This window comes from Tyto alba, unplaced genomic scaffold (genome assembly GCF_018691265.1).
Source record: "Tyto alba isolate M040663 unplaced genomic scaffold, T.alba_DEE_v4.0 Super-Scaffold_12, whole genome shotgun sequence".
In the NCBI taxonomy this organism is placed as follows: Eukaryota; Metazoa; Chordata; class Aves; order Strigiformes; family Tytonidae; genus Tyto; species Tyto alba.
The window spans coordinates 6677222-6695500 of record NW_024881274.1 but is presented as its reverse complement, the minus strand read 5'-3'; the positions used below and the strand labels follow the sequence as shown (position 1 = coordinate 6695500).

Here is an 18279-nt window from a genome sequence, read left to right as displayed (position 1 = left end):
TTCAGGTTCTGGCCCACACAGTCCCCGGCCGCCTTCGGATCCTTGTGCCGGCATCTCCCTTTCCTCGGCATCCCCCTCTGTGCCCCAGCCCTGCTCCTGCCACCGTGCCGGGGGTGCAGCAGCACGGGGGTGCCGGCCGGGCCCCGGCAGCTGATGCTGCTGTGAAGGTTAGAGCCGTTTTTCTTTTCTTTGTGTGGAAAAGGTGGGTGTTTCTCTTGAAAACAAGTGCCAGCCCCGCTTCTGCCCGCAGACTGGCAGCGCAGGGACGCTGCCTGTAGCACGTTGCAATGTTTGTCGTCAGGGGTGGAGCAGCATCTTTGCCATCTGTAGCTTCCTCCGGGTCTCCGCCAAACCCCAAATGCCTCTTCATTTATATGCCAGATAAGTGAGTAAAATTTCATAGCAAACAGGCACTTCATTAATCACCTGCTTTTACCATTCTGCTCACTCCTGGAAAGGAATTTGGGGTCTTGATAATGGCTCTGTTGTCCAGGCATGTGCCTCGAAGACTGATGCACCTGTCTCAGCAACGAAATAGCTTTGCAGAGAAATACGATCGCCTGAAAACCCAAGGCTCTACTGACAGCAGGACTCAGATAAGATAATCTTCCTATGCCACAGGGTAGGGGAACAATAGTTGCATTATAGATTATAGCCACGCTCAAACAAAGAGGTTATTCTTATTCCCCCCCCCCCTTAATAAATGCATTTTGTTTAAAACAATTATGGCTTTTCGAACAAGTTTGCTGCCTGGGCTGAGGAATGAGCCCCGGGGAGAGACAGAAGCGCCAGGAGCTGTCATCAGCCCGCACGCATCTGCCCGGGCGGCAGCCCCCGCGCCAGCCCGGCAGAGCGGGCGAAGTGCTGGGGGAGCGGGAGCGGGGCGGCCCGGGGAGGGGGCACTGCCCACGGGCACCGTGCCGCGGGCTCCGTGCACCCTCCGCCCCGGCCCGGCGGTGCCCGGCCCCTGCGCGGCGGCCCCGGGGCGAGCGGTGGCCACGTGCGGCTCCGCTCGCGCCTTCGGCTTTGCCCGGGGACGCGGCAGGTGCCCGAGGAGGAGCACGTGGAGCCGTGGCGGGCGGCTGCGCGGTCGCATCGCCTCTGCCCACGCTTTCGGGGGTTTCGGCTCCTGCCAAGCGGCTGGAGGAGCTGCCCTGGCACTGGGAGGTCGAGGGCAGCAACTGGGAGCTGAAACGGAAACTGATCATTTGCCACCCGTGACCCCGATGTCGGGGGGGGGAGAGGGGCCGGGGGGCCGGGCAGGGGAGCGCGGGGGGGCTGGGGAGGACGGGCTCTGCAGTCTGTGCCCCCGCAGCGGCCTCGTCCCCTCTGCCAGACCGCAGCAGGCGTTCGGACCCTGCAGGTTTGGGGCTTTTTCAGGGTCGGTTTAAAAAGGGCGAGAGCAGGCGTCGGCGCGGCGTTGCCCCGTCTGGGGGGCTCCGCTGCCGCCCCAGCCGCTCGCCCCTCCCCGGCACCGGGCACGAGCCCCGTGGCGTTACCGCGGCTCCTCGGGGGCGCAGGGGGGGTGGGGGGGGGCGCAGGGGTGCGGTGCCGTGCCGGCCGTCGCGGCGTGGCACCCAGCCACCCTCTGCCCTCCCTGCCCTTGCAGATGGACCCGGTGCAGAAGGCGGTGATCAGCCACACCTTCGGCGTGCCGGCCCCGCTCAAGAAGAAGCAGTTCATCTCCTGCAACATCTGCCACCTCCGCTTCAACTCGGCGGTAAGCGGGGCTGGGCGGGGGTGTCCCACGGCGGGGGTGTCCCACGGTGGGGGTGTCTGTCCCACCCCGGGGGCACGCAGCCACGCTCCGTGCAGGCAGCATCCTCGGAGGGAGCTCTGCCCGCCCTCGCTCTGCGGCTGCCCCGGTGACGTTTCCACCGACACCTCCCTGCCCGGGGCCCCGGGTGCCCCCGGCGCTGCCGTGCCCGCTCTTTGCCACGCCGGCTCCATCTGCTCCTCCTCGATTAGGTCAGGCCTGTTCCCTGCCGCCTTGGTCTCGGTGTTTGCGCTTAAGCTGCTTTTTCAGCCCGTGCAATCGGTCGTTGGGACCCGGGTACGACGTTCCCTGCCTTGGCTTCCCAGGGCTCTGGTGTGGCAGGTGGGTTTTTTCCCTGCCTTTTATTCTAAGTAAATCAGCGACCTCGTAGAGGGGAGGAAGGAAACATTCATTGATCCCCGCAGTAACGAACTGAGCGCAGCTCGTCTTTTGTGGGGCAGACTGATTAAAAGGTTTGAAAGGGAGCTCTTGCTCGAGGCAGAAGAGGGATGGAGCGGGGCTGGGAGCGGAGCCGCTCGGAGCCCTCGGCCTGGGCCGGCCCCGCTCGCAGCCCTGCGAGCCCGGGCGGCTCTGACGGCAAAAGTCAGCGTTTCTGGCCTTTATGCTGCTCCGCAGCCGCGCGGCTCGGAGAAAAGCGCCGCTTCCCCATGCCACGCTGCGCCCCGGCTGGAAGAGCAGGGCCAGGCGAGTGGGTCCCACCACGCGCTCCCGGTGCCGCTCGCCCCCCCCCCCGTGTCCCCCCCCCCGGTCGCGTCTGCGGGGGAGCACGTCGCGGCGCAGACCCTCGCACGCCGCCTGTATTTCTGCGCAGAGCGGCGGCCGTGACCTACTTAGGCTGCAGCCCGGCCCCGTTATCTGGCGGGAGTTTATTGCATTTGCTAATGAGGCCCCGCGCTCGGATGGGCCTTTCGCTTTCCCCCCGTACCCGGCCGCGGCTGCACCCCCCGACACCATTCCCAGCCCCTGGAATGCCGCGGGGGGGGAGGGATGCTTCTTCCTACCGAGCACGGGAAGCCTCAGCCGGCCCTGGAGAGCGCCGTGCAAATTAATCCGTGCTACTCAGTGGTACAGCGTCTTAATTCGTAGTGGATTTCCTTTCAATAAATTGCTAATCTGTGGTTGTTTCGGGGGACAATGCGGCATTGTCCCTGACTGCGGAGTACACAAACGTTCGGGTGATTTTCCTTTGTGTATGTTTTTATCAATTTGGTGCAGGCTTGAACCCATCAACGTGCACTTCATTATTCAGCGTTTGCGGGGAGAAAGGAGCCCGTGAATGTAAATTGCATGTTAGACACCCGTTAGGTTACAATGGGAGACGTGTCCTCCCCACCAATGTACTTTCTTATTTTATTTTTACAGCTAGCAATTCATTGTACGTTTCTGAAGTCATAAATTTTGCCTGAAAGCTTCTTTTAAAAGTGACTTGATGCATTTAATCAGAGCAGGGTCCTTATCTCGGCCGTGCAATGCGGTGATGTCTTAGCAAAGTGATACCTCAGCCCGAATACATTTGTGTGCAGAGCGATCTGGCGGGAGGAGGAAAGCAGCTTTGTGCTACACCCAGCTAAAAATACCACCTCCGAGGCGGTGATTGTCACCGGGGAGGTGGCTGCACTGGAAACGTGTCTGAGTGGCCCCGGCCCCAGGCTGACCCCTTCACCCGTCCTCCCCCTGTCCGTCCATCTGTCCGGCCGCAGCACCGACGCGGCCGTCCCCGTCTCTCCCTCCCCAGAACCAGGCAGAAGCCCACTACAAGGGCCACAAGCACGCGCGGAGGCTGAAAGCCATCGAGGCCATGAAGAACAAGCAGAAGGCGATGGGGGCCGTGGCGGGGGCCACCGGCCGGGACGGCGCCGCCGACTTCGCCCCCAGCCCCGAGGGCAGCGGGGAGCCCGGCAGCACAGGTAACGCGGGGGGGGGGGCGGGGGGTCCCGCGCCGGCTGCCCGTGGCACCGCGGGGAGCGACCCCGGCCCGTTCCCGGCAGCGCAGCGGCGTTGGTGTCCCCAGCCCGGCCGTGGCCGCAGCTGCCCGGGGGGCCCGATTAAATCCTGAACCGCGGCAGCCTCGTGTCTGAGCATCCCCCCGCAGCCAGCTGCTGGTGGGGCTGAGGAGGGCCGCGATTACCGCGGCACAGATGCCGCCGCGAGCGTTAATAAATGAGCTTTTGTGCTCCGCTGGCGTGCCTGGCTGGGCGCGGCGTCACGGGGAAGGGGTGGGAATCCAGCCGGGGTCTGGGGGGGGGGATCCTGGCCCCTGCGTGTCCCCTGCGGGGGGGGGGGAATGGTGGGTGTTTCCCCTGTGATCTGGGAGATGTTTTGAACGGCTGCAGGCGGGGGAGCGTTCCCCGCCCGTGCCCCAGTGAGGGCTCCCACGTCCCCCGGGCTCTGCTGCCGCGCGGGGATGGGGCTGGTGGGAGCCAGATCCTCCCGAGGCAGAGCTCACCCGGGCTCTTGCGCTGAGCCTGGCTGCCGCGAGCCGCAGGTGAAAGCGGTGATGGGAGAGACCTTGGGAAGAGCCATCCTTGGCAGGGATGAAGGCCAGCAGACGGTGCCCGAGATGGTCTTGGGGAGGATGGGGGTGCTCTCCGGAATCCAGAAAACCCATTCAAGCACAGAGAACTTCCCCTTTCTGCCCGTTTCTTTCTGTTCTTTCCCTTTTCCCCCTTTGCTTTCCCTCCCGCCAGCTCAAGCCAACGTCCTGCAGGAGCCGGCGGGCGAGTGCAGCAGCCTGGGGCCGACGCCGGGCCCCGAGGAGTCGCCCGCGGAGCTGCCGGGCAGCGCCGCCCCGCTCGGCTCCCCGCCGGGCTCGGAGCTGTCGGAGGGCACCTCGGATGCCACCAGCTCCTCCTCGGCCGCGCAGGCGGCTGAGGCGCAGGCAGCCGAGTCGGGCAGCAGCGTCAGCTCGGCCCCCGAGAGCGAGAAGGAGGGGAAGAAGAGCAAGCAGCACCTGTACTGTCCCACCTGCAAAGTGACCGTCAACTCCCTGTCCCAGCTGGAGGCTCACAACACCGGTAAGGGCATCGCCCGCGCGGCGGGACGGGGCGACAGGCCCCTGGCAGCTCCCTCCGGGGCTCCGTGCGAAGCCCCGCCGTGCCCCAGCACCAAACAGCCTTGCAGGGGAAGGGCGAGCGTTAATGAACGTTGCTTTAATCAAAACGGGTTAATGAAGGTGGCTTGCAAAGATAAGTGGTGGTGTTTTACCCGTGCTGCAGCTTATGGAGTGAATTTTAGCAAGGTCAGATGTTCTCATAGTGTTCGTATCTCCTAATTAAAGGCGTTTTCAGATACGTTTAATCAAGTAATTGAAGGCGGCTTTACAGTCCACTGCAGTTTGGCTTTATGCTGGTGGCAGCCTGTGTGCCAGAGCCTCTTCCAGCCCCGGGCCGATCCTGCCCGGCGCGGTGTCGGGCTCCTGGTGCTTTTGAGAAGCTCCTTGGGAATCTAACGCGCTTCGGAACGCAGGAGCGCGCGCTGGCTCAGGGGCTGTGCCCAGCAGCCCCCCCGGGGCAGGCAGGCGTCCGGGGCTGCCGAGGGATCCCCCGCAGCCTGGGGGTGGCTGGAGGGGAGGGGGGCGGCTGGACCCCCACCGGGGTCTGCGGGCCCTGCAGCACCAGCTCCCGGCTCCCCCCTTTCTCTGGAGGATGCTGAACAGGGATGGGCACACTGGTTTTACGGGGAAGGCCCTTTTCTCCCCCAGTTCAGCAAGAACTGGGAACCAGTTTCCCCAGTCCCATCTGCCCACTGGGGCAGCGGCAGCAGCCGGGCACCGGGGTCAGCTCAGGACACTGCTGCGCCTTAGCTGCAAACATGTCCTTTCGCTTTTGTCAGCTCCGGTTATAAATTTAGGAGCTGATTTGGGGAAAAAGAACAAACAAACAGACATTTGCAGGCTTGCGCTCCTCCGTGACTGGCACATGGACTGGAGCTCCTTGCCTAACACCTTAAAAAACAGAATGAGTTAGTGGTGGCTTAAATTACTTGTCCACCCCCACCCTGGCACCCCAGCACTGGCAGGGGCAGGACAGAGCGCCCTGTCCCCAGGTGTGTGGGGATTTCGGGTTCCTCCTTCCCTGCTCCTGTGACCCCGCCGAGCTATTCCTGGCTCTGCGGCCGGATCCTCTCTGACCTTGGGCGCAGCTCAGATGCTGCAGCACGGCGGGCGACGCGTGCCCGGCTCTGCAGGCTGCGCGCACGCCCGGGGACAGGCGACAGGCTCCAGCTCCCGCTTAAAATAGCAGTTCCTCCGAAGGTCTGGCACATGGTGGGGGGGGGGTCTCCGGGAAGCTGAACATTTCTGGTCTGCTTGCGAAGCGCAGCTGGCTCCGCGAGCCTGCCAGGGTTTGGGGACGGGCTGCTGCACCCCCAGCAAGAGTCCGGGCTCCCGGGCAGCTCCCTGTCCCCTCTGCCTGCAATTGCTCCCGGGCAGGGGTCGGTGGGGGGGACGGGGGTCCCAGGGGAGGGAGGGACGCGCAGCACTGCTGGGCGGGTTGCTTGGGGGGGCATCCTTCTGCCGCCGCAGCGCTCGGCACAGCGCTGGCGCTGTTTGCAAAGTCAGCGTTTGCTGGGCGTCCCCTCTGCCACCCAGGCGCCAAGCACAAGTCGATGCTGGAAGGTCACAGCACCCAGGTGCGGCGAGGCCGAGGCAAGCTCCTCTCCCGGGCCGGGCACAAGTCCAAGCGGATCGGCAACAAGGGCAGCATCAACATCCAGAACAAGGCGTTTCACTGCCAGGTGTGCGAGATCTACGTGAACTCGGAGACCCAGCTCAAACAGGTGAGGATGCCAGGCCCGGCCGTGCCAGCGCAGGGGCGCGGGGGTGCAGACCCCTCTGCCCGGGCACTGGGGCGTGGGGGTGGGTCCCGGGCAGCCCCCCGCAAGTAGGCGGTGGGTGTCCCCCATGAGCCCGAGGCGCGCGGTGCCGCCTGGCTCCGGGTGATCCGGCTGTTTTCCTCTCCCAGCACATGAGCAGCCGGAGGCACAAAGACAGGCTGGCAGGGAAGCCGCCCAAGCCCAAGTACAGCCCCTACAACAAGCTGCAGAAGAACGCTGCCCTCGCAGTGAGTATTCTCAAGGTACCTGTCTCCCTCCAAATTACCCGCCCGCTTTGCTCTCCCAAACATCGTTCGCCGTGTTGGCCACCTCTTGCAATAAGAGACACAGGGGCTGCTCTTAAAGCCTCGGTTCCCGTGAGCACGCCTGAGCTGCTCCCCTTGCAGGGGCCAGGCTGTAGTGGTGAGAGGAGTTTTAAGTCTTAATTCACGTGAAGGGAAGCACGGGAGTAACTTGTGAGTCCTCTGGCAGCAGCATTCGCAGCTGCAGCACTCGCGATTCTTCCACTTGTTTTGTGTTTTCTGAATGGGAGAGCTGTGACGGTGCGCGGGGGTCGGGTGCTTGGGGCTGGCGGGGCTACCGCGGCTCAGTTAGACCAAGCCTGAGCGTTTGCTTGGGGAGACGCACAGCTTAGCAGAGAATTGGGCGGCAGAAGTCATCCCAGGGCACCAGAGGAAAGCACTGGGGCAGGGAAGAGCCGTTGCAAAAGCCAGGGCAGGTCTCTGGGCCAGCGTGGTGGGGTGAAGATCTCCCTGGGGAGGTCGCGACTGGGGCAGCCCTGCGTGCTCGGCCCGGGGGAGCGGGGCTGCGGGACGGGACCAGGGGCTGCGCTTACCGAGAGATGTGCTGCGCGCTCCGCTGAAAGCGAACGTGGGCGGGGGCTGCTGCGGGGCCGGCTGTGTGGCCCCGGGGAGCTGGGGCTGGGGGCTCTCCTGCAGCCGGGGGCCTCACGGTGTCTCCTCCTCGCTCCCCGCAGTCCAAGCTGGCTTTGCAGAAGCATCTCACCAAAACCCTGGCGACCCGCTTCCTGCCGAGCCCGCTCACCGCGGCCGCCGTCTGCGCCATGCCCGGCCCCCTCGCCCTGCGCCCAGCCGCGGCCACCACCCTCTTCCAAGCCCCGATCCTCGGACCAGCCCTGTTCCGAACGCCGCCGGCCCACGTCCGCGCCACGCCGGGCCCCATCGTCTTCGCGCCCTACTAGAGCCGCTCGCCCGCCACGGACCAGGCTGTGCCGCGGGGGCTGCGTGGCGCCGGCTGCTCTTCGGGCTGGTGGCAACCCGTAGTCGTAGACATCCGCCCCGGCTTCTCCTTCGCTTCGAGCGGGCTCCTCCTGGAGCGAGGTTCCCCAGCAGAGCCCGGCCAGCCCCGCCGTGCAGCCCCGCCGCTCTCCGCGCCGGCCCCGCGCTCAGCAGGAGCCCGTCACACAGCTGGGTGGCACCCGGGAGCGCCCGAGTCACCAGGACCATCTCGTGGCCAGGGGCTGCCTGCTGGCTTCTTGTCCGTCCCCCTCCCAGTTACAAGACTGGAAGAAGAGGAGCCGGCTGGTCCCTGGGGGAAGGAGCATCCCTCTGGCCAGCTGGTCCCTGCCAGCCCCGCGGGAAGGGAACTGCGAGAGGAGCCTCAGCCCAGCTCTTCCTGGGAGGAATGACCCCGGCACAAGCGGGAAGTTGGCAGTTCCCCTCTCCGACCCGGCTGGCGGTGCCATCGCCAGCCCCGCACTCGCCTGTGCTGGCCGGGGGTTTCTGTGCTGCCCACCAGCCCCCTGCGCCCCGCAACCCCCTACGTCCCGCCAGCCAAAGAGCCCCCGCCGCGGCGGGCACCGGCCACGCTGACCGTATCTTCACTCCGAGAGCAATAGTCGAAGCTCAGGGCCGGCGCCTCCCCGCCCCGAAAGCACAGTGCCCCTGCCCCGGCCCCCGCGAAGCACACAGCGGGGACGGGCTCCGCTCCAGCCCAGCTGGCCCGGTCCCACCCGGGAGGTGACCCCGTGCTCGGCGCCAGCTGTTTGCCTCTGTCCCTCCGGCGGGGGACAGCCCTGCCCCTACCTCCCGGGAGATGCTGTGAGGCTGAGTGAATGTCCCTAAAGCACTTTCGGTTCACCGGTGAAAGGCGATGCTGCTGCTCGCCCGCCAGCCAGCCGCCGTGCCCGGCCCTCCAACCCCATCCCCCTTAGGAGCTTCCAGGGAGTTTACTGAAGATTCCCGAAAACAAAGGTGTCCCCAGCAGCCCGGACAATCAGGTACAAAGGAGCAGGCGGCACCCACAGCCTACGCCTGGCGCTTTCCCTGTGATGCTCCCGTTGTCGCCTGCAGAAAGCTGGGCTCCAGGGGGACCCCGGAGCCGTAGCTCTGCTTGTCACTGTGCTCAGAAAGCCCGGAGATGGCCGGGTCTGAAAACTGTCACCACGGCACTCCAGGTTCCCAGCACGCTGCTGTAAATAGGAATATGCAGGAGAGTCGCAACCCAAATGGACCTTACGCTGGAGTGGCGACCCACCGCGATCTATGCAATCCAGGGGGAGCAGCTCACCCGCCGCATTTGCTGTCTGCGTTTTACTTTGGTGCTCATGCTGTCCGTACAGCCAGGAGAGGTGGTCGGAGGAGAAAGAAACAGCGCAACACTTAGCCCTGTGTAGGTGATTCCCCTCCTGCCCCCGGCCCCAGGCGCCGGCTCCGAGACCTGTGCTGCAGCCCGCGTTCCTCCCGGCCCTGGGGAGGAGGCGGGTCGGTTTGTGCACCTGGGAAGCCACACGCACAAGCACACTCAGCAACGCCTGGATCGCCGGAGGATTTTGCCCAGCGCGCTCCACCGATGCTCAGGACAGCGTCCGGGTAACTCGCGTGGCTGCAATGCTTCTGCTCCCCGGAGCTGGCGGGAGGAGCTGGAGCCTCGGGCCAGGGCAGGGAGCCCGCTCGGCTCAGCGGGAGCGGGGCAGCGTGGAGCCTGGAGGGCCCGTTTCTCGCGCCGTGGGCAGCGTTGACCTGCGGTGCTGCCGCCGCGCTCCTGCCGTGGAGGACAGGGGTGCGAGGGAGCCTCTGGGTGCGAATTCGTCTGCTCAGGGCACCCCCTCTGCACCCCGGGGCGGGGGGAAGCGGAGAGAGCACACCAGGAGACGAGTGAGCTCATGCTGGGGGGGTAGAGACAACCGGAAGGTCTTACAGTGGTGGTGGGAGATGTGGCCTGGAGAGCAGCTGAGGGAAGGAAGGCTCCCAGTGGCAGCGGCTTTGGCAGGCACAGCCAAGTGGCCCCCCCAGCCCAGGGGACCCCATGTCCCCCAGGCCAGGAGCCTGCGCTGGCTGGGGCCCGCAGCTCCGGCAGCAGGGACAGCCAAGTGGCCCCCCCCAGCCCAGGGGACCCCATGTCCCCCAGGCCAGGAGCCTGCGCTGGCTGGGGCCCGCAGCTCCGCGGCAGCAGCGCGGTGCCAAGCAGCCCCTGGTCAGCCCGGCTCCAGCCCTCCCCCGGCTCCCCTCCCCGCGCTCGTCCCCCCGCCGCCTCGCCGGTGCCTCCCGGTGCCAGCCCCGGCAGCGTCCCCTCCCGCGCCGTGCCCGCCAGCCGCAGGAGCGCGGGCACCCGCCACCGGCGGCCGCCTGGCACTGCTGGGTCGTTGCCCTGCATTTTGTTCTAAAACAACCTGTGCTGGAGCCAGCAGCGGCTGCTCCGTCACACGTGGAGTCCTCACACGCTCCTACACTTGGCACTTTAACCCCTTGAAAGCCATTCCTTCTAAAAAACAATAATACTGCAACGAGCTGCGTTAAGAACACGCTCCCTCTATCGCATCCCCCCCGCCTCCAGAGCCCCCTGCTCCTGTGCTATCCAAAGCATTTACTGCCTTTGACTTAGCATACGCTGTACTAGGTAGTAGGGCATAGTCCATAGTGCTCGATAACGTGTGCCCCTCTGTAAATAACCTTGGAGTGATGTGAACAGTTTGATTCAAAAAAAAAACAAAACAAAAAAAACCCCACAAAAATGGAATAAACAGACTCTAGGGACTTGGCCAGTACCCCTCCTGTAATGTCCATTGTATATTTTTTTGATGTACTATAGCTGTTGGGAAAAAAAAAAAAAAAAGGAAAATATTTTGATAATCGAATCTCATCGCTTTATTGTGTTACTCAGTAAATAAAAGGAACAAGTGTAAACAAGCCAGGGCTCTCTCGTCACTTTTTTTTTTTCCTAGATCCAACTAGCTGAAGAGAACACGTGCTGCTGGGCAGGACTGGGACACCTTTCCCTTGTCTCGTGGTGGTTCTGAGCAGAGGGTCAGCACCGTGACAGCTGGGCAGCGAGCGCTGCCACAGCTCTAAGCATCAGGGTGTGCAGGCTAAGCACAGTCCCAGCTTCTCCAAGGTCAGGACTGAGTCTGCACTCAGGAGGAGGAGGGCTGCGTGTGGGCACCCTGCCCTCGGCAACAGCATCTTGCCCTGCTCTGCTCCGTGCACTCAGTGGGGCAGGATGACTCAGTATTTCTGCACGTGAAGGAGCAGTGAGCACTGCCAGGGCAGGGGCAACCTGCTGGGGAACACTGCGGCGCCGGCTGGGGTGGGACACGGGAGAGCTGCTCCGACAGCGGCCGGGCGGGAGGCAGGGCCAGCAAATGGGCTGTTCTCACATGGTATCGGTAAATGTAAAACAGAGCAGCTCGAGGGAGAGGGAAGAGCTTCCTCTGGCTGGGCTGTGCTCAGCTGCGGAGCTGATCCCCATCTGCTGGCCAGCCCCGAGCTGTGCCGGGTCTGCCAGCCTGCGCCCCGAGAGCAGAGGGGTCACCCAGTGAATCCTGGCTTTCCTGTAGCACCTCCAACACCTGCAGGGGCCGGGCAGTGAGAGCAGTCCCTGTCCCAGTGCAAGGAGATGGCTCACCTCTCTCATCCTCGAAGACCATCCCCAGCTCTGGGACACCCGTTCCTCGTGCCACTGTGCTTCCTGCAGGCTTCACGACACCAACCAGGCTTAGCAGGAGGAATGAGCAAGGGAAATAGGGAGGTGAGGAAGAGGAGGTGGCAATGGAAGGGAAGGGAAAACAAGGCTCAACCATCCACGGATCCGCTGCCCTTGTTCTTGCGACTCAGGGGAAAAGCAGACTTGCTTTGTGGCTGCGTCATCTTACTGGCCAGGTAGATGAATGGCTCGATCAGCGTATGCCGGTCAGCCACGGACACCTCCCACAGCTTCACCTTCTCGCCCTTGGCCCAGTGCTGAGCTGCGTCATGGTCCACCCGGCGCTGCTCCTGCAGGTCACACTTGTTGCCCAAAACCACGATGGTGACCTGTTCAAAAAAGGGTGAGAAGAATCCCTGAAGGTACCAAATGCAGAGCTGAACGGTGCTGCCTGGCTCTGCCTTGAAGATCCTCAGTGCCAGGCCCAATCCTGCAGCTAATTCCCACTCTGTGCTAAGGTCTTTTAAAACACCACATCTCCCAGTGCTCCCTTTGGGCAGGTTTCCCTCCCGTTTGGGTCTGTGTGTCTCAAACCAGCCCCAAAGTGGAAAGGCCTCTTGAGCACTTGTTCACCCAGAGAGCATCGCAGGACAGCAGCCAGTTCCAACTGAGAGTCTTGCAGAACAGGGACCCCGTCACCGTCTTGTGACAAGCTAGAGAAAAGGAGAGTCTCTGGGTGCAAACGTGAAGAAGGGGAGCAGATGCCACTCCGCACCCCCTTTCCCCGGGGCTGCTCACCTCTTTCTTGTCTTTGGACTTGTCAATCTCCTTCTTGAGGAGCTCCACCCGCTTGAAGGACTCCTTGCTGTCAGTGCTATAGACCAGCACGTAGCCGTCCGTGCAGGAGAAGCAGTGCTTGGGAAGCTCCAGGCCGTCCCGCAGGCCCCGCGTGTCGTAGAAGCGCACCTGCTCGCGCACGCCCCGGTCTGTCTCAATGGAGCCCACGTAAATGTCCTCCTGGGTCTCGATCATCTCGGAGCCTGCCAGAGAGGCGGGCAGGGAGACATGGGGACACTGGCCAGGGCACAACCGGCACAGGGGTCCGGACAGCGAGTCCCTCGTCCACCCCACCGCCGGCACGGTGCGGGGTCTCTGCCTCCCGCTGCCCCCGCAGGCCCCTGCCAGGCTCCCCCCGCACTCACCCACCACATGGTTCCCGTACAGAAGCTGCTCCAGGATCGACGTTTTCCCGACGGAGGCCTGGCCGCACACAACCACCTTGCAGCTCTTCCCCATGCCGCCTCACCGCGGGCCGCGGCGGGAACCCGCCTGCGGAGCGCGGCTGTCAGCGGGGGCCGGGGGGCCGGGGGGCCGCGCCCCCCCGGGCGGGGACGGGGACAGCGGCCTGAGGGGACGCCGGAGGCGCAGCGCGCAGCTACCGGGCGGGGGACGCGGCCGTGCCCACAGCGGGCCCAGGCCTCAGCCTGCGGGACCGGGGCGGAGCCCTCGGGGCAGCGCTGAGGGACCGGAGCACCCGGGGACCGCCGGGGCCTTCGCCTGCGCGGCGGCGGCAGAACGGGCGCGGCGAGGCCTGGCGGGCCCACAGCGCCCCCCTGCGGGCGGGAGGACCGGGGCCTGCCGGGCCCCCCCGGACCGCGGTGACGGCGACTGAGGGGCGTGGCGGGGAGGGTCCCTGCCCGGTGTCCCCGCCGCCTGCCCCGGCCGTTCCCGGCCCCCCCCATGGCGGGCGGACCGAGCCCCGCCCCGCCCCGCCCCGCCCCAGCGCCACTCTCGCCGGCCCGCGCGCCGCCGCCGCTGCCAGCGGAAGCTCCGCCCCTTCCGGTGCCGCGCCCGCCCCGCCGCCAGTGCCCAGCCCGGCCCGGCGGTAAGATGGCGGCGGCGGCCGAGTGCGATGTGATCATGGCGGCGCCCGAGGCACCCGGCGAGCCCGAGAGCGAGGAGGAGACGCGGAGGTAGAGCGGCTGCCGCGGGCCGGTCTCGCCCCGCCGGGCGGGCGCGGGGGCGGCCGGTGTCGCTGCCGGCGGGCAGGGCCGGGCCGGGCCGCGCTGCCGGGGCCGGGGCCCGGCGGGCGGGCGGGGAAGGCTGAGGGAGCCGGGCGGCGGGAGGGCGCCGGGGCGGCCCGGCCCGGCCCGGGGGCTCGGCGCGGGGCGGCCGCGGGTGCTCGGCCGGCCTTTCCGGCGGGGGTCAGCGCCGGGGCGGGCAGGGCCCAGCGGGCCGCCAGCAGCCCCCGGCCTGGGCCGCACCGGGCAGGGCGCTGCCGGGGCCGGCTGTGGGGCCAGGGCCTCTCGCCGGGGCTCGTCCCGCGGGCAGGCGCTGGCTGCTGCCGCAGTCCTGCCCGGGGCTGCGCTTGCTGCCGGGTCACGCTTTATTTCGGGATGTCTTGGCTGGGCGTCCCGTGCGAGACCTCCCGGCCTCCGGGTGTGCCAGGATCAGGACGTGCACCCTGGAGTGGAGTCGGGCTGTCTTCAGTCAACTGGAGTTTGAGTGTCCTAGAAATATCACTAACATCCTTTCTGTCTCGAGGCCACACGGGCTGGTGTCCGAAGAGAGCTTTCTCCCATCGCTGAGGATGAGGAGGAGGAAAATACTAAACTCTGGTACAGAAGGGAAGCTTCAGACCCATAGATCCATGCTCTCTTCTTCGTTATGCCCAATTCACTTGTCCCTGGTACAAGCTGAAGTCTGCACACAGCAGTTTCTACTCTGTCCCGCCTTGCTGTGGATATTGGGAAAAGTGTCACTTGTAGGGAGATTATCAGGGCAGATTCCTGATCTGAAAATGTTATCATAATTAAAGAGCTTCCTCAAGTTGTAACTGGTTTATTTCTAAACTGCTATGGTGTACCTTGCCCAGGGAGCAGACAGTGTCCTCTGGGGCTGGGGGTGGTCGGAATCCCAACCTTTCTTGCACGTCTTCTTCTTCTTCTTCTTCTTCTTCTTCTTCTTCTTCTGAGAGAGAGAGAGAGAGAGAGAGAGAGTGGTTCCCAGCAGCAGCTGAACGTTGCAGTCTCTGCAGGCAGTGAGGTGGGAAGGTCCAATGTCTAGGAAACTCCGCTGGTTCTGCAGCATCTAATGCTGGCAGTTCGTTATCTCCTGGGGAACTGGGGAGGAGAGAACTATTTCTGTAGAAGGTGAAGCAGTTGCTCTAGAAAATTATTCAGTGGATGGAATTAAAAGGAGGAAACAAAACTGAAAGTGGCCTCTGAGGAATAGTATTTTCAAAATAATATTGATGGCCTGAGGTGTTTCATGCTGCTTGTTTACTGTCAGAAATTGAAGGCTTAAGGAGCTGTGCTGGGAAGGAGCTGGCTTCCTGGTGATGTCATTCTAAGGAGTTAAATTAGATGTTGCAGAAGAGGCACTTGGATTTGTGTGTAGAATTCTGACAAATTGCATGGCCTGTAAGGTTGGGAAAGCCCTGTTTACAGGTAAGTCATTCCTTCCCCCAGGCTAATTAAATACGGTGTTTGAAATGTTAACAATATCCAAATGTAAAAACCATGCTGAAGACACAGTCGTCTTCTGATAGTGACCTCTAATATTGCCCTTCCTTCCTCCTTCCCAAGTTTCATTGCAAAAGTGATGGGTGCAGGAAACCAGTTATGACTGGGATGATCTTCTCGAGCAAGGCTGAGCAGGTACAGAAATGGAAGAATTTGTGGGCAGCATTCGGTGCTTGTGCTGCCCTGAGAGGAAGGTTGAGCAGTGAAGAACAGACGCGGTCTCACGCATCTGGGTTTTTCTTGGTGTCATAAGGCCAGTGCCATAGTGTGTGGCTGTTACCATGCCGTGCTTTTGTTGGGTGCTTTCATGATGTTTCCTTTGTTGTTGGGATATTACTCCTCTATCTTGCTAAAAGAGAAACGTGTGGGTAGGAGATGGTTATTCTACTTCCAGTTATTCTTTTTGCTTGCACAGAAAGCACAGGCCTTACACACTCATGCCTTTCTGCTAGCCCAGGCAGATTTTCTTGGAGTCCTGTGCATTAACCTCTTCTCTGCTTTGGCCTTTCTTGCTTACATTAGTTGTTTAACTTCTGTGGCTTGTTCTAATGTAAATTAGGGTGATAGTCACTGTATTAGGGAGAGTAGTTGCTTAATTAAGTGTCTCATGTTTGTAAAACATCTTGAACCATGTAAGGGCTATGCAGGCATGCCACATTAATAAGCATGCACAAACATGCACTTGAATCTGATTTAGTACAGCCTTTATGATGTGTCTGTCCTAGCTTTTATAAAAAAGAAAAAAATAACAAAAACAAAAACAAAAACCAAGCAAGAATAAGTAAAAACCTTTTCTGAATCATTGTTATAAATCAGCATCAAGGGTTTCCATGTTCTATACTTCCGTTTAGGAATTAAAATATGACAACATACAGATACTTTGCCTAAGGACTCACCTTTGTCGAAATGCATGATTCTGTTCTCTGTGGCTTAATAAAATTTAGGAAATGAGCAAAAGTGGAGATCTGCATTTTGGAATGATGGTAACTGATGCACTGAAACAGCTGAAAACATGCCAAACGGCTCACCCAGAGGTTGTTTAAGGGACAGGAATAGAGTGTGGTCACAGGATAATTATTGGCTGCTGCATAAATTGTGGGGGTCCTTATGGAAAAAGGTTGATGTAATTGTATTAATTTTATCTGCTGGGTGGTGGTGCTGTTAGTGCCAGCTCCCCTGCTGGGGAGCAGCTGCTGAGCAAGGGTTGAGTTGTGGTGTGGTCAGGGACTGGTCCACCCCAAAGAGTCACTTCTTAAAATTAATTTGAAAGGTTTCTAACCCTTGGGGACAGTTTTTCCCTGGGCCCACCTGGTCTGTGAGCCTGGGGTCACTGGAGTTTTGCCAGGGAGAATTTTTGTGTCATCTTCTGGCAGCTCTAGATTCTGACGTGCATGCTTAAGGCTGGACCTTTCTCCTCATTCTTCAGCACTGGAGGATGTGGAAGCCTCTTAAAAAGAAGCATCTCAGATGGTTTGGAAAATATCATTATGAAATGAGCTGCCTAGGCTGTTGTTTTTACAGTGCTTTTGCTGCGGACTTCAGATGCGTTGATGTGCCTGTAGGAAATAATAGTTAACCTCAGTGAAGCAGTGGAGGTGAAATCTGTCACACAAAGGAAATTGTGCAGAAGTCAAGAAGGGTCAGACCTTGCCTGACTTTGGGTCACTAATTAGTTTGACAGATGTTGCCTGGAGGTTGCCAGGTTGGTGAGTAGCAGGAGTCCTTCCACTGCTGTTTTGCATGGAATGAGCTGGGTCTTGGTCAGGCTCCTGGTCAGTCAGTGTTGCTACTGGGCCGCTTTCATGGGGAGAGCTGGCAGGAGTCGGGGGGCTGGGTCCACTGGAAGGGCACCACTGGTGGGTAGGCATTGTTCCAGGATGACCTGAAGAAGGTTCCTCTATTCCTGTTCTGCTTGTAAATGGGTACTTGAGTTTTCTAGGTTGTAAATCTGGCCTATTTTATGAATATATAATTACTTTATGATCTTGTGATAATACAAGGGGCAGCAGAAGCTGCTCGGATAGCTGTTTGCTCTCCCATACGTTTGCAGGATATTTGAATACTCTGAATGAGGTAGTCACTTTATGCAGTATGAAAAGATGGATGGGACCTGCAATTCCAGCCATTTTCTTTAACATGAGACATGCTTTTTTAGGGTGAATCATGTTGTAGATGCAGTTGTTTTACCATGTAATTCTTACAGCTGGCTGACTTCCTTCATTTAGGCCTCTCTGGAAAAAAGCAATCTCTAGCTGATTCTAGACCCTTCCATGGGTTTTCACAGAAGCTATGATGTGCCCCTGCCAGCAGTGATCGGGCCATTGCCATGAATTAGGTTAATAGGGAGCTCTGCGAGCGAGATGTGTTACATAACGGCACAGTTAAAGTTTGGGGCTCGTCTGGCTGTTTCCACTTACAGCTTCAGGGAGAGGTTTGGTTCATTTCTTTGATTTCTTGTGGCATGTTTCGGTTCTTACAGCTTCTGGTCTTCCGTGTTGAGTTTGTCCTTGGGTATTGGGAATGTTCTGGGGGGTGTGTAGAGGATAGCTTGAGGTATTTGCACTCCTTCTGGATTAAACGTCAGTACTGTTGCTGTTGTCTGCTCTTGGGAGAGATAGGAGGCAGACCCTTGCTTTTATGTTTCACTGAGTGAGTCTTTTGACTATCCACTCAGATATTTGCCTGTACAGATTCAAGGTTCCCCTGGTTCGGGGCATGCCATGAGTAAATGTCGTCATTTTTGTTCCTGTATTGCAGCTAGTAGTAAACCCACTCGTTGTTCAGTGGGGGGTGCTGATGTGCAGAGCAATGTGTTGCGTGTGTACTGTGCTGCTCTGCGTTCAGCTTGGTCCCTGCTGCAGTAGGGTCAGCGTGATGCTGCCTAGCTGCAGAGGGTGATCACAGTGTCTGTTATATATGATTCTGTGTTTTCTGCACCAGGGACAGAAAACGCAAACACTACTAATGGGAGATTAGAGAGAGAGAGATTCTCTTCAGTCGAAATCCTCACTCACGGTGTAAAACCTAACCCGGAGGAAGGATCTCTGAAGTGCATGGGGAAGTATACCCTGTATCTGTGTGACCCACGTAGTGATTGGCTTCACTTTGAGTCCTGAAAGGAGGGAGAGGGGGTATCGTATGTCCAGTGGCAAATATGACAGCTAATTTTAAGATCTAGACATCTGCCTGCTGTAAACTGTATTGAGATCACCAAACTTATTTTACCCTAGCAGCTGAGTAACATCTGACAGCTGAGAATCTGGA

At 60.7% G+C, this 18279-nt stretch overlaps 3 protein-coding genes across 8 annotated transcripts in view; 2 read left to right on the top strand and 1 right to left on the bottom strand.

Annotated features, from left to right (window-relative positions):
* LOC116961859 (zinc finger protein 385C) overlaps nucleotides 1–10758 on the top strand; it is a 78919-nt gene extending 68161 nt beyond the window's left edge. Inside the window, exons 4-9 of one of the 2 annotated variants that reach the window (XM_042787240.1) lie at nucleotides 1610–1720; nucleotides 3513–3684; nucleotides 4465–4791; nucleotides 6366–6553; nucleotides 6739–6852; nucleotides 7587–10758. In XM_042787240.1, coding sequence (XP_042643174.1) covers nucleotides 1610–1720; nucleotides 3513–3684; nucleotides 4465–4791; nucleotides 6366–6553; nucleotides 6739–6852; nucleotides 7587–7811 — 1137 coding nt within the window. In that variant the 3' untranslated portion in view covers nucleotides 7812–10758. The remainder of the gene's footprint in view (nucleotides 1–1609; nucleotides 1721–3512; nucleotides 3685–4464; nucleotides 4792–6365; nucleotides 6554–6738; nucleotides 6853–7586) is intronic. The other variant, XM_042787241.1, reaches the window with a different exon arrangement.
* On the bottom strand, nucleotides 10693–13251 carry NKIRAS2 (NFKB inhibitor interacting Ras like 2). Of its 4 annotated transcripts, none has more exons than XM_042787297.1 (4): nucleotides 13049–13251; nucleotides 12694–12820; nucleotides 12290–12531; nucleotides 10693–11880 (listed from the first exon to the last, which is right to left on the bottom strand). In XM_042787297.1, the coding sequence occupies exons 2-4, from the start codon at nucleotides 12785–12787 to the stop codon at nucleotides 11641–11643; spliced, it is 576 nt and encodes a 191-aa protein (XP_042643231.1). In that variant the 5' UTR covers nucleotides 12788–12820; nucleotides 13049–13251; the 3' UTR covers nucleotides 10693–11640. The 4 variants fall into 4 exon arrangements, with proteins under 4 accessions (XP_042643231.1, XP_032839887.1, XP_032839889.1 ...); XM_032983998.2 differs by having other exon boundaries at nucleotides 11674–11880; nucleotides 12290–12356; nucleotides 12454–12531; nucleotides 12694–13251; XM_032983996.2 differs by having other exon boundaries at nucleotides 12694–13251.
* Nucleotides 13252–13340: 89 nt separating this feature from the next.
* DNAJC7 (DnaJ heat shock protein family (Hsp40) member C7) overlaps nucleotides 13341–18279 on the top strand; it is a 25210-nt gene continuing 20271 nt past the window's right edge. For both annotated transcript variants that reach the window (XM_042787260.1, XM_042787259.1), the window contains exon 1: nucleotides 13341–13464. In XM_042787260.1, the coding sequence (XP_042643194.1) occupies nucleotides 13382–13464 (83 nt within the window). In that variant the 5' untranslated portion in view covers nucleotides 13341–13381. The remainder of the gene's footprint in view (nucleotides 13465–18279) is intronic.